Source organism: Perca flavescens, chromosome 12 (genome assembly GCF_004354835.1).
Source record: "Perca flavescens isolate YP-PL-M2 chromosome 12, PFLA_1.0, whole genome shotgun sequence".
NCBI lineage: Eukaryota > Metazoa > Chordata > Actinopteri > Perciformes > Percidae > Perca > Perca flavescens.
In genome coordinates, this window is record NC_041342.1 from 11432726 (window position 1) to 11447812 (window position 15087).

The following is a 15087-nucleotide window of genomic DNA, read 5'->3' on the forward strand; positions in this document are numbered from 1 at the left end:
TGCTCGATTCGCCTCGACTTGACTCTGCTCTGCTCGCCTTTTTCGTTTTTTTCCCATTATGAAAAAAAAAGTCCCTGGTACCTGCCAACAGGTACTTGGAAGTACTTTAGTATCACCTCCGTTGCGGTTCCAAGCGAGCTGAGGCGATACCAAAAGGTGACGTGGAAACCTGCAGACTACTGATTGGTCGGAGAGAGTCAGAGTAGCGACGGGGGAGGGGGGAGGTGTCCTGAAAAAACCCGCCGTTTTTAAATAGTTTAGCCAGTGGGGTTTTTTTTTGGCTGCCTCCAGCCTCCTAAATTTGTCTTCTGGCTGTGGCAACAACAACACACCTTCGACGTTCTGTGTGTGTGTGTGTGTGTGTGTGTGTGTGTGTGTGTGTGTGTGTGTGTGTGTGTGTGTGTGTGTGTGTGTGTGTGTGTGTGTGTGTTGCGTTAGGTCACGGCCGTTTCCTGCGGCGGCGCTATGACGACTAGCCGAGCTCGCCTCACGCCTGAGGCGGTACTAAATCTGCAATGGAAAAAAAGGAGGACGGGGCAACGCGGCCGGGCCGGGCTGGGCCGAGCCGAGCCGAGCCGCTACTAGCAGTGGGTAAGCGCCATAACAGTAAAATCTATTTACGAGTCTGTTTTTCCTGCACTGCCCCCGAAACATTCCACTGTGGTGAACAATACAATACAATGTGGCTGCATGAACTTTTTTTTTTAAGTGTGACTGATGGTGGAAACATGCAATCATTCAGTTCATTTTAGTCTTACATTTCAGACGTGGTTTCCAGGCCCCAAACTTCCGAAAACCTGGACAGAGGAGGTAGAGTCTCCATCAGTCTAACCGTTCGTAAGTGTTAAGAGTTGATAAAAACTACTTAATTAAATTGGCTATTCCTAAATCACAGCATCTTAAGTACTCCGCTCCGTTTGAGGAACAAGATTTCAAAACGGGCTTCCTCGTCACGAGTCCTTGGTGTGTGAGATCTGTCTCCACAGCAGAGCTTTCAGGTTGTTGAGAATAAGCGAGTGCTCCATGTTCATCTGTCCAGCGTTACCCCTGAGAGCCATGCAGGCGTACAACTGCCTCTCCAGCTCCTCTCTGAGCCCCGACGGCGCCCCGCGCAGGAGGTAGTCCTTTAGCGTGCCGCACGCCTTGGCCAAGTTTGGCCGAACTGGCTCCTCCCTGCAGCGTTTCTCCGACACGTCACAGGACGTCTGGCAGTCCACGCCATACACGCAGTCGGCATCCGTCTCACACTTCAGCACCCGCATGGCGCGCCTGAACTCGTCCTCTGGAACCACCGCTCGGGCATTAGTCAGGCGGAGCTCGTGGCGGTCGGTGTAACCAAAGTGCTCGGCGGCGAGGTCGCAAATCAGAAAGCTGCCGTAGGTGCCGTGGAAGATGTCCTCCACCAGCTCCAGGAGGCCCATGGAGATCTTGGCTTTGCGAGGCCACGAGGGGGTGAACCACTGGTCCATGGTGCGCTGCACGCCGTTGGGTACCCAGGAAACCAGCGGCCAGGGTAGAGACAAACCATACAGGGGCCCGTAGGGGACGCGCTCCGTCATGTACAGGTCTCCGCAGTAGCCGAGGAGACGAGGAGTGTGTCCACGGTCCTGGAGCAGCAGACCCAACAACACCTAAAAAAAACCCACAAATCTGTCTCACCAAAGAGCTGGAGGGATTTCATGTTACTTTTCTACACTGAGACATAGCATACAAAAACAACATGTGTCACAGATAACAGATTGGTAATTGTCTTATTCAGTGGCTTGCTATTTTACCTCATCCATCTGCAGGAGGGCCCATGTAGAGCGAGCTTCTGGCAGCGACACCCGTCCATCTTTATTGCCATCGGCGACAGAGAGGATCTGGCTGACGAGGCTGGCGAGGTTAGCCTGCTCCCCAAGCTTGGACTGATGGAACGATAGGGACAGAGACATGAAGAGGTTTGTTCCAGGTGCTATGCTATGCTATCAGTTTAGTGTCTTTTGCAACATGGCATCGTGACTTTGCGTAAACATACACGCCACTTTCCTAAAGCCAAATGGCGTGTTATCTGTACGCATTTTCAGCTATCCACGTGTATGTCTACGCTGTATACAGAAAATGTAAACATACCCACCACGTGGCGTGTTATCTAGGACTGTCCTCGACTAGTTAATTAACCATCTGTAAAAACTTAAGTTTCTCCACAATTAATCCTGCAAAAGCACCACTTTAAATCTTGTGTTTACCATAAATGTGCTCAGAAGTTTCTTGGAAGTAAGTAATTAAGCATGAATAAGCATAAAAAATGACTAACCGACTAAAGAAATCTTAGTCGACTAAGACCAAAACGACGGATTAGTCGACTAATCGACTAAGAGGTGGCAGCCCTAGTGTTATCGCGAGAACCTTGACGTACTATTGCAAGAACAACGTCACACGTGTAAAAAAAAAAAAAAAAAAAAAAAGGTTGGGTTTAGGAAAAGAACAGGGAAAGGCTTTAGTAACACAAAAAAACCCGACAAAAACATGCTTAGGAAAACAATAAACGGTTGGGTTTAGGAAAGAAACATTGGGGAAGGCTTACAAATTTTTTACAAAAAACCCCCCGCTAAAAATTGCTACACGCTACACCTCTCCTGGGTGAAAGTCCTGTGTTTTACCCATCCAACGCCCCAACCAACCTCCTATCGCGGTCCTACGTCGCTTTATACTACTTGCTATGGCGAAAATTCACTCGTAATGTAGGTCAATGGCGGACGAATTGCGTTGATAAACACGCTAAAAAGTGATTATGCGTCTTGATAACACGACAAAATGGCATACGAACTGGCGTGTCATACATACGCCACTTCATGAGATCAGTCTGTCTTTTGAGTAGTGAGCTAATAGGGAAAATACTGGGGGGGGGGGGTTGTTTGTGTGATTTGCTGATTTGTAGAGGTGTCAGAAAGGATTTGAGGAGATGGAAGCAGTTGCAAACCAGACGCTTCTACGCAGTCAACACTAGTGAAGGAAAAGACGCTGGAAAAAAACTGTTCTCGTTTTCCCACGTAACAAACTTTTGTAAATACACCTGAACTACAACCACAAGGAAGAGGACGCCGAAGTGGACCCGAAGCTACGGCGTGGTCACCGAGGCGAGCAGCCATCTTCAGACGCGAAACCATGCAGATTCTGGGTGAGTCAGTTTAACACAGCGCAACCCCTCTGGAAGACAATATTTTTGACCAAATATATTGAAAATGTAAGACTATATCTAGTCTCATATCTCAATGTCGATATATTATCGATATATTACCCAGCCCTATGTTGAATGCAACACTTAGGGAGAGTGAGACAGGGGGATTAATGTTACCGTCTGGGTAGTCTATATCCTTCGCGTTCCACTTTCAGGATTGCTCCGGTGCTGCAGGAAATTCTGCTGGATACAAGTATTTTACGTTTCCTTCCGCTTTCTTTGTGTTGGAATTTGGTGGATATATGAGGACTATGGTTAACTGCTCCTCAGATCTCTGCAGGGTAAATCCAGACAGCTAGCTAGACTATCGGTCCACTCGGAGTTCTCTCTCGCACGACTATTTTGCAGTGGCTCTGTGCGGAGTTTAGCACCGGCCATGACGATTCGGATTGGTTTAAAGAAATGCCATTAAACCAGAGCACGTTTTCCTCCCATCCCCGGAATGCTATGTGGAGTAGCCAGACCCTCCTTCAGAGCGCTTTGGAGGAGGGTCTGGCAAAGACCTTCTAAGCAGATCTACTAACTACTCTCCCCCAAAACTGTTTTTTTTGTCATTTGCATTCGCACTGGCCAAGTGGCCATAGGGACTGGTAGGAGGGGTAAGGGAGTGCTGCAAGCACGGCAACGGTCTTCATAGCGTTAAAATCTGAAAACACACCAAAAAAAAAAAAAAAGGTTATCTCTCTCTCCCCCGCCACTGCCTGCTGCGCTGTGAACGTGTGTGTTTGTGTGAGAGACGGCCCGGTTAGCGAAGCTGTCAAGCCCGCAGGGCACGCACATGGAGTTTAACTCCGAAAAGAAAGTTAACCACAGGTTCCCCTTAATCTTATGATGGACATGTGTTGTGATATTTTAACAAACGAACCGTCAACGGCGAAATAAAAGCCTCTTATTTACGAGAGCGGTCTGAGAGACCTCCAGCTTACAGCGGGGTCTGTGAGCAGGACTGGCTGAGCGACGAGCTTCATGGAGCTTCTCACCTCCGAAAACTTCGAAGCAAATTGTCAATTCGGCATCAATTCTCGCAAGACTGCCTATATTCGAAATCTAAACAGTTCATTTCTCGCCTAAAACGTTGTCAGAAGTGAATTTAGTGATGAATAAGATGGCGACAACTTGTTAAAATTGTCCCGATGTTGGTCTGTCTGTACCGGAAACCCGACCCTTGTTGACCTAGGTCCCTATGCTGAAAAGGGAACAGCGAGAAGACCCCGCCCTGAAGTAGGAGCTGAAAGAGTTACAGGAACTGCGGCCAGAGGAACTTAAAAATCCCCAAATTGGTCCAGTCGGAACACGAGAAACAAAGGGTTCTAGGAATTTTATGTTCTAGGAACTGCAAAAATCCCTCCGGTCGGAAAGCGGCTTAAGATATGTGGCTCTACATGAACCTCTCTGACTCAAAGTCCTCTACCTTGAGGTGATTAAAGACCATCTCTCTGAACTTCTCCACCGACGTGCCTCTGGTGGGCTTGTCGAACACGGGGGCTTCCCTCCGCGGCTCCGGCTCCTCGCCCAGCTCGTAGTGCACGACCTCCCCCAACCTACAGCGGATGATCCCGTCGTGGTCTCCCCAGCTTCCCGTGTAAACCTGAAAAGCACAACAGTAAACAGACAAGTCAACAGGCGGAACACTGCGAGTAGTAAAGTCACAGCTTCAACAGGACTGTGTTTCCTACCTGGTTGTTTGGCAGTGTTGACAGGCACCTGCTCATGTAGAGGGTGTCTTTGTCACACAGACTGCTGCAGGCAGAGCCATCAATGATTCCCTTCCTGTACTGATCACACTTGGAGAAAGAGAAAATGCAGAACAGTGTGATTTAATTTAGAATTATATCCATCCATTTATATTAGGTTCTGCTCATTTGATAATCAGAAAGCAGGAACATTTCTTTTCTACATCTAAAAACAAAGAACACAAGAAGGGTTTCCAACACGTTACTGAGGTTGACGCATCGGTAGGCTAGGCGTTTCTTATGCAGTGGCGATTACAAAATATAAAAAAGGTCCGTTACAAAAATCATTCACAGGGTCAGAACAAACAAAGCCATTACTCACAATGGCGTTCTTGCACTCGTGTCCTCTGCACAGCTCTGTGTAGGCCGAGTATTGCACATAGAGCACCCAGCTCCCCACCAGCACAGTCAGCCACGTAAGGAACAGGTACTTCACCCGCACAAAGGAGATCCGAGCCTATGAGGGCGAGCAGAAAAAGAAACTAAGATCGATCCAGAGCCTGAAAATATACCTGCCTTACAGTCGAGAGATATATATATATATATATGTATATATATATAAAAAATTCAAACTCTCTGCGAGCGACTCCAAAGCATAGTAGTGAGGATCATAGATGTGTTGTTTTCAATATTAAATAAACTTGTATGTAAATTTAAGGTGACATTTCAAAAGAATAAGGATAAATAAGGTTTACGGTTACTGCATTCTCAGCATAAGCAGCACCATTCTTCTCACTGAGATGGCGACTGAGACAATGAGTGAGTCAGCTATTTGTGAAACTGTCATTTCATTTAGCTGTAATTTATAATATACCGTTGAAGTGGGAGGTCTATTGTTTTTGGGGCTATTTTGGTCAGTGAGATTTTTTTTTTTAAATGGGTAAGTGGTAAGACATTGGTCTAGACCACACTATAATTTACAAAGATGCAACAATTCCTCCAGGAGCAGTTGCACTTAGTGCGGTGGTGGCGAAGAAAAGGATGAAACCTGGAAAAGAACCTGGCAAAGGAAGGAACGTCAAAAGAAATGTCGATTCAAGCCAGACAGTTGCACTCCCTAATCAAACCTGATCACATAAAAAGGTTACCATGGTGACAGCATGGGGGTGTCCCATAATAAGGTGCTGGCTGGCTGATCAGTCGCCATGGGCAACAATTGCTCATTAAGCTGGAAATGGTTTAAAAAAGGTGCAGATCCAGTTGTTCCAGTGTCATGTGCCATTCTGGTTATGGGTCTTTAAAAAAAAAAAAAAAAAGAATCTAATTACTGCCTGTGTCACAGGACCCACACATCACGTATCACAGGATCCACACATCACATGTTCCACAATGCCCCTGTGGACAGAGGTGCTTAGTTTCAGGGACATTGTGCAAGTTAATGCAGTCAGTGTCTTTTTTACAGCTATATAAACAGATTTCTATTCTAATTTCAATCCTAAAGAAAAAACGGTAACACTTTAGTTGAAGGTATCTACATAAGAGTGACATGAACACATGACGCTGTCATGTAACCCTAACTTGTCATGACAAAAACTGAATGACACTTACTTAAAGAAGCGTTATGTCATAAACATTTATGACTGTTTATGACACGTTCATGACAGCGTCATGTCACACTTATGTAGATACCTTGAAGTAAAGTGTAACCGAATAAAACTGTATAGGCGATAATTCAAATCCTCAGATTTACAGAACAAGATCAACCCAACTGAAAAGAACAGAACAAGATATACGTACATAAGAGCTGCATTCAATGATTTTACTAAATACTAGTTCCACGCCCTTCCCAGCACCCGCTGACGGCTGACTTTATGTATCTCTTCCTGAGCGTCACCTCCACCGAGCTGTGCCCTCCTGCAGCCGCGGACACACCTGCAGCTTCTTGTCGGCTGCAGCTGCTGAATTTTCTTTTTGATTTGTCTTCTGTTCCATTCTCTAAACTGAATGGGAATTTTGTTTTTAAATAGTAACGGATGCGACTTGAAATGTTGCCAAGTACAATACTTGTGATAAAAAGTACTTAAAAAAGGTCCCATGGCATGAAAAATTCAGAGAGACATCATTGTTTGAAAACAAGCAAAGCACCACCTTGCCCCCCACTAAGGTCTATATAAAAGAGACTTCAGATACAGTATTAGGGGACCACTGAGGTCTATATAAAAGACTTCAGATACAGTATTAGGGGACCACTAAGCTCTATATAAAAGAGACTTCAGATACAGTATTAGGGGACCACTAAGGCCTATATAAAAGAGACTTCAGATACAGTATTAGTGGACCACTAAGGTCTATATAAAAGAGACTTCAGATACAGTATTAGGGGACCACTAAGGCCTATATAAAAGAGACTTCAGATACAGTATTAGGGGACCACTAAGGCCTATATAAAAGAGACTTCAGATACAGTATTAGGGGACCACTGAGGTCAATATAAAAGAGACTTCAGATACAGTATTAGGGGACCACTAAGGTCTATATAAAAGAGACTTCAGATACAGTATTAGGGGACCACTAAGGTCTATATAAAAGAGACTTCAGATACAGTATTAGGGGACCACTAAGGCCTATATAAAAGAGACTTCAGATACAGTATTAGGGGACCACTAAGGCCTATATAAAAGAGACTTCATATACAGTATTAGGGGACCACTAAGGCCTATATAAAAGAGACTTCAGATACAGTATTAGGGGACCACTAAGGTCTATATAAAAGACTTCAGATACAGTATTAGGGGACCACTAAGGTCTATATAAAAGAGACTTCAGATACAGTATTAGGGGACCACTAAGGTCTATATAAAAGAGACTTCAGATACAGTATTAGGGGACCACTAAGGTCTATATAAAAGAGACTTCAGATACAGTATTAGGGGACCACTAAGGTCTATATAAAAGACACTTCCGATACAGTATTAGGGGACCACTGAGGCCTATATAAAATCATCCAAAAAGCAGCACGTCATAGGACCTTTAAGTAACAGTAAAATTACAGATTTTTATAAATATACTTACAAAAGTACTACACAAAAAAAAAAACGTTGTTACGGGAGTAAATGTTATTAGTTACTTCCACCCCTGGCAGTTAATGATTACTGCAATGCGAGAAAGTAAAAAAAAAAAAGAAGAAGAAAAAGTAAGTTGTTGGAAAGCGCAGTGGAAAAGAAGGTATGTCAGAGTTGCTGTGTGAGACACAGTATGGGACTTTGACTAAAACAAAACGGCAGTGAGTTTTTCCTCCAGGGCTGTTAAGAGCCTGGGAGGATAAAGTGATTCGGATTCTCACTCTGATCACATGGCAGGAACAGCTTAGGTTGTGTATATCTTGGCAGCGTGCTGTTCCCTCTCAATTCAGCAGTTTCCAAATCCCAACAAAATATGATGTGCTGTGATTACTGCACTTGGTAAACAGCTCCGGCCTGGACAACAGATTGTTTTTTCTGTATTGTGTCCATCCAAAGTGCAGCACAAATGAAAGTTATCCAATCACACATTCACAAACACACAGACAGTCTGTACCTTGATCACTTCTTTTAAGATGAAGGCATACGGATTCTTTGTGCGTTTTGAACTTGATTAAAAAAACAACAACTAATGAGCTCTGGGGCTTTATCATAGAATTTGTTCACACAAAATATGCAACGCATCACCACACTGAGCTACAGACTTCAAAAGAAAAGCACAGGGAGGATACAGGAAAACCAGAATCTTCCTTCCTCCCATTCCCTTTGGTGCATTTGACCAAACTGCCCATTGGCAGCAGCTTCATATTAGATCTGTAGTCTCCTCTGCCGAGCCGCCTTGTTGTTTAAGTGCTCTGCGTCCTGAAGAGATGAACAAACAGATAGTGGGCCTCCATGGAGGGAACAAGAGTCATCAGAGGAGTACAAGTCATCTACACACCACCATCAGATCTGACTCCTTTGGTATGCATGCATGCAGGTGCTATACGTAGAAATTGTATGGGCATGAAACCCACACAGACAATACGGTATTATAGAACTCATGTGTGAAAGATGTCTGTGTGGAGGGGTGTCTCTGTATATCTGTGCAAACACATGATGAAGCCTCAGAGTTAAAGAAGTAGAACCAGAGCAACAGACTCCCTGTGGTCCTCTCCACTGTCTCCTCCTCCTCGGAGCCTAATATGTTTGTCTTAGCTAAGATAACATTAGATGTAATTAAATGGATCCCACGCAGGGGATTGAAGTGTCAAAAAAGCTATTGAATGCTATGCGTAATACAAAGCATGATATAGTGATACATTGTGAATTCCTCTCCAAATAAAAAAAATCTATCTATCTATCTATCTATCTATCTATCTATCTACTGTATCTATCTATCTACTGTATCTATCTATCTATCTATCTATCTATCTATCCATCCATCCATCCATCCATCTATCATGTGCTGTAGAAGGGCTGCAGCAACTAACGATTATTTTCATTGTCAATTAATCTGATGATTATTTTCTGGATAAATGGATTAGTTGTTTGCTCGATAAAATGTCAGAAAATGGGGAAAAATGACGATCAGTGTTTCCCAAAAAGCCCAAGATGACGCCCTCAAATGTCTCAAAGAGTTTCAGTTTACTGTCACAGAGGAGAAAAGATACTAGAAAAAAATATTTATCAGAAAATTTGCACTTTGTTTCCAAAGAAAAAGGACTCCAACTGATTAATCAATATCAAAATAGTTGTCGATTAATTTAATAGCTAATAACTAATCAGTTAAGTCGATTCATCTTTGCACCTTTATACTGTAGTAACTAGCGTACTGTGAAACTGTTCTGCAAATGTAAAATGACGCAAAGATTGAAATGGGTAAGAAAAGTGAAATCGACAACAAAAAGGAATAGAAATATTATACTTAAAGAAGAGAATAAAGTTAAATATAAAAACCTATTCCTGCTAAATGGAAAGACAAACATGTCCTTATAATGCAACACAGTTAAGGTGGCAACAGATAGTGCAAGATGCTGATGATGCACGGGAGCTGGTCATGAGTAGTGCAGGCAGGAAGACTGTTACAGTTGACTTAAAGGTCCCATGGCATGAAAATTTCACTTTATGAGGTTTTTTAACATTAATATGCGTTCCCCCAGCCTGCCTATGGTCCCCCAGTGGCTTGTAATGGAGACAGGTGTAAACCGAGCCCTGGGTATCCTGCTCTGCCTTTGAGAAAATGAAAGCTCAGATGGGCCGATCTGGAATCTTCTCCTTATGAGGTCATAAGGAGCAAGGTTACCTCCCCTTTCTCTGCTTTGCCCGCCCAGAGAATATGGCCCACCCATGAGAAAGAGAGACATCACGGCTTTGAAACGAGCAAAGTGGCAGTTGGTCCAGGCCACACCTCCACCTTGCCCCCCCCTCTCCTCCTCAATAGCTACAGACACAGAAATGGCACATACTAAGGAAAGCTCATTGTGGGACTGGCTCTAGTGGCTGTAATTCTGCACCAAGGCTGAATTTCGGGAAAGATACTTCAGATACAGTATTAGGGGACCACTAAGGCCTATATAAAAGAGACTTCAGATACAGTATTAGGGGACCACTAAGGCCTATATAAAAGAGACTTCAGATACAGTATTAGGGGACCACTAAGGTCTATATAAAAGAGACTTCAGATACAGTATTAGGGGACCACTAAGGCCTATATAAAAGAGACTTCAGATACAGTATTAGGGGACCACTAAGGCCTATATAAAAGAGACTTCAGATACAGTATTAGGGGACCACTAAGGTCTATATAAAAGAGACTTCAGATACAGTATTAGGGGACCACTAAGGCCTATATAAAAGAGACTTCAGATACAGTATTAGGGGACAACTAAGGTCTATATAAAAGACTTCAGATACAGTATTATGGGACCACTAAGGTCTATATAAAAGACTTCAGATACAGTATTAGGGGACCACTAAGGTCTATATAAAAGACTTCAGATACAGTATTAGGGGACCACTAAGGTCTATATAAAAGAGACTTCAGATACAGTATTAGGGGACCACTAAGGTCTATAAAAAAAGAGACTTCAGATACAGTATTAGGGGACCACTAAGGCCTATATAAAAGAGACTTCAGATACAGTATTAGGGGACCACTAAGGCCTATATAAAAGAGACTTCAGATACAGTATTAGGGGACCACTAAGGCCTATATAAAAGAGACTTCAGATACAGTATTAGGGGACCACTAAGGTCTATAAAAAAAAAAAAAGAGACTTCAGATACAATATTAGGGGTCCACTAAGGTCTATATAAAAGAGACTTCAGATACAGTATTAGGGGACCACTAAGGTCTATATAAAAGAGACTTCAGATACATTATTAGGGGACCACTAAGGTCTATATAAAAGAGACTTCAGATACAGTATTAGGGGACCACTAAGGTCTATATAAAAGAGACTTCAGATACAGTATTAGGGGACCACTAAGGCCTATATAAAAGATGCTTCAGATACAGTATTAGGGGACCACTAAGGCCTATATAAAAGATGCTTCAGATACAGTATTAGGGGACCACTAAGGTCTATATAAAAGAGACTTCAGATACAGTATTAGGGGACCACTAAGGCCTATATAAAAGATGCTTCAGATACAGTATTAGGGGACCACTAAGGCCTATATAAAAGATGCTTCAGATACAGTATTAGGGGACCACTAATGTCTATATCAAAGCATCCAAAGAGCACCATGTCATGGGACCTTTAAATGTGCAAAGTCCACATAGAACAAAGGCTGTGGTGCAAACTGTAGGGTTACCAGCTGTCAACCGGTCAGGTTCAGTTACCGCGCGTTAACCCCCATGAAGTATTGACTTCCTACAGTCTGCTCAATACAGCTGGGACAAAAGACCTGCAGTATCACATCTTCATACACTGTGGATGGAGCAGCCCATAGCTGTCCTCAGGGTTTCATATAGGGATTGGGAGAGGTTGCCCATGATGCCTTTCTCTCCTACTTCCTCCATGTAAGTCCACACAACTCCTCAGGACTGTCTGTAGTACAGGTGTCACTGCCCCCCCAGCAGACCACTGTGTACTAAATGGTTGATGCCATCCCAGAGTGGAAAAAAATACGTTTACAGACTATTTCCTAATACACGAGTCTCAAAAAACAGGGCAAAGGTTACAGCACTTAAGATCTGCAATGCTTCCAAGAGACCCAGCAGAAAAGACAGAAATTCACAAAACCCGAAAACTAGCTTTCATGTGGCTTTTTGAACTTGTGTACATCTAAAAAGCTTTGAAATTCAAAAGCCATGTGTCCTACATGTGGGGGGAAACGTGTTAACTAGATAACTTTAGTACAACTACTAGTCTGGATCAGTGGAAGTTCATTTCCAGGATAACGGTCGGATGTCCTTCACCTTCCGCTCTCTGCGCGTTGCCGTTCTCAAACTTTTATGAACCCATGCTAAAGTTGACTAAAAAAAAGTGGTTTTGGAAAGTGATCTTATTGCCTTAATTAAAAGAAAATGAGGAAAAATCAAACATTTAAGGACACCAATTTTCTTTGTAAAAGAATAATGTATCGTAAATAAATAAATGTTCTTTCTTAAAATACAGGGGGCATAAGTAAGTACACCCCTATGTTAAATACCCATAGTGGCAGGCAGGCCAGTTATTTCATGGATCCAGGATACTATGCATCCTGATAAAGTTCCCTTGGCCTTTGGAATTAAAATAGCCCCACATCGTCACATAGCCTTCACCATATCTAGAGATTGGCATGGTTTTATTTCAGTCAATCTCTATTTGATGATTTTTTTTGTTATTCCTCTTTTTAGTCAACTTTAGCATGGGTCCATAAACGTATGAGTGCCACTGTACCCGTGTAGCCAGACCTTACTCGACAGCGCTGGAACTCCTTTAAATCTGGAACATGGACTGATGAAGAAAAGAAACCTGTTCTGGGTTTTACTCTGCAAAGTAATCCTTATAATAACCCTGTGGACTTGCTTTTTGGAACCTAGATGCAAACCAGACACCGTGTCCATTAACAAACATGGACACCCCGTCTCAGCAAACACATTTTGGTGTGTCGCCATAAACCTACAGGCCCCTTAACGAGACTTATTCTTTTTTTTTTTAGATTTGGCATCAGCCAGAGTTTGCATTATGTTGGTGAGCTGACCTTTTTTACCTAAATACGAAGGCACTAATTGATTTGGAAGTACGCTCAGCAGGCTACAAAATGCAAAGTGAATGTACTTAGTTAAATTTGTCCCTCTCCTTGTACAAACAAACTCCTTGCACCAAAACAGGAACAGAAGCATCCCTAACAGATGACACACAAAAAAAGTACACAGACAGAAGTGGCCAGAAATATAAGTATAGTGTTTGCTTTTTCTATGTATAGGGGATCACCTCAGGACTAAAAGAAACCACTTCTGCACACGCTGTGTGTGTGTGTGTGTGTGTGTGTGTGTGTGTGTGTGGCTTTATTGTGACCGATCTTGTCAAATTAACCAGCCCATCACGAGGCCACAGGAAACACTGGTGTGCGTAGATATTGGGTGAAGCCAGAATAAATCAAATCTGCCATCATGTTTCACCTCCCGAACTCGACTGTAGTTCATGCCAAAAGTTGTGATAAGCTGTATGTACTGTATGATGTAATGTAGCAATATGTTTACTCTCCCCTAGAGCAAATGCAACCCTGTATTCTCTTCCTCTTTCATAAGCTCTTTACTGTACTGGGACTGGGAGTAGTTGCTGGCAGAAAGCCACCGGTACCCAAATGAGAAGCTTCAATCTTCTTATCCAATCACAATGACCATTGCTGCTCAGGCACTACTGGAGGTGATGAAACCACTTTGAGCCATACGTTGGAACGTCTATACATATTTTTCAGTCAAATGTGAGGAGATTTAAAAATGTGAGATGAAATGATCCAAACAGAGATCCCTCCCTGACCCGGGATATAACTCTTGCATGGATTACCAATCTTCTCCTCACATGGTTATACACACTCTGAGTGGTAGGCCTGTGCTGTGCTCGGTCTATCCTTTCTGGATCAGCAGAAAAGACTGGCAACTTAATATTTCATCAGCACATATTCTCATTCTTCAGGTTTTTTTTGAAACAGCCTACGATTCCCATCAGAGCAGCCCGAGGAGGTGCTGCCATGCAGCTGTGACACCATGACGACCCATATAGCCTTCACACACACAACAGGTTCACAGTCAATGTAAACAACATCCCCGTACTATACGATAACAAACCGCTGTCGTACATCGAGATTACCTGGAAGTAAAAAGACTTTTTCACCCAGGCCCGTGGAATCAGACCCTTCGCCATCACAAAAATAGATCATCTCAATACGTGGACCTGGCTGTGGGAGATCGTCCAAACAAATTCACGGGAGAGGAGCGTCTTCCACATAAAATGTTTTGCCTGGTTTACAGAACCGGCAGCAATGGCTGCATGTTTGCAGATCTGAGCCCCACTATGATCCACGGCCCTGGGCTGTCGTTTTGTCTCGTCCGTGGGAATCGCTCTCCGATAGTGCACTTTGCCTGCGCCTCTGCTCTTTGCTGCGGCTGCTGATTTTTAAGCAAAGCGACATACCTCAAGCTGCGAGGAAAAAAAAAAAACGGAGTATCACGGCGCAGGCGCAACTTCTTAATCTTCTAATAAAACATTTTAAGTTTTCAGGTTGTCAACCAAATTGAGGAAATCTGTGTGAGCGTGGATTTACCGGTGCGCTGATATCGATGAGTCTTTATGAGTATTGTGTGGTTGCTAAACTCTTGAAGCTATGACCGGGTCAAGCTAGAATAGAAAAGCATGAGTATAACAAACTTCCTCTACTCTTTCACAATTAAAGCCTTATTGTTTAAATAGCATCCCTCTTTTCCCCCCGAATTCTCTGACTGAATATGCTTTTATTTCTTATTACACCTACTCGTGTTTTCTATTTATTTTTATGTAATTTGTCCTTAATATTCTCACTTTATGTTCATTATATTATTTTGAATGTATGTGTGCTAATGTTTAGCTGTATCTTTGTTTATTATATTTTGTCAATAGCATTTTTGTTAAATGGTAGCCTGATTTCCGGTCGTAACTTCCAAAATAAAAGATGACCTGTAAGCCAATTTGCGTTTCCTAGACACTATAGGCCTACATGTCTT

At 43.0% G+C, this 15087-nt stretch overlaps 2 protein-coding genes across 2 annotated transcripts in view; one reads left to right on the forward strand and one right to left on the reverse strand.

Moving 5' to 3' along the window:
- Positions 1-687: 687 nt before the first annotated feature.
- On the reverse strand, positions 688-14676 carry dipk1aa (divergent protein kinase domain 1Aa). The gene is made up of 6 exons (XM_028593714.1): positions 14198-14676; positions 5276-5410; positions 4897-5004; positions 4632-4808; positions 1776-1907; positions 688-1631 (listed from the first exon to the last, which is right to left on the reverse strand). Exons 1-6 carry the CDS (start codon positions 14249-14251, stop codon positions 951-953), a joined length of 1287 nt encoding a protein of 428 aa, XP_028449515.1. The 5' UTR covers positions 14252-14676; the 3' UTR covers positions 688-950.
- mtf2 (metal response element binding transcription factor 2) overlaps positions 2933-15087 on the forward strand; it is a 28851-nt gene continuing 16696 nt past the window's right edge. Inside the window, exon 1 of the mRNA XM_028593713.1 lies at positions 2933-3160. The gene's annotated coding sequence lies outside the window, so the exon portion shown is untranslated. The remainder of the gene's footprint in view (positions 3161-15087) is intronic.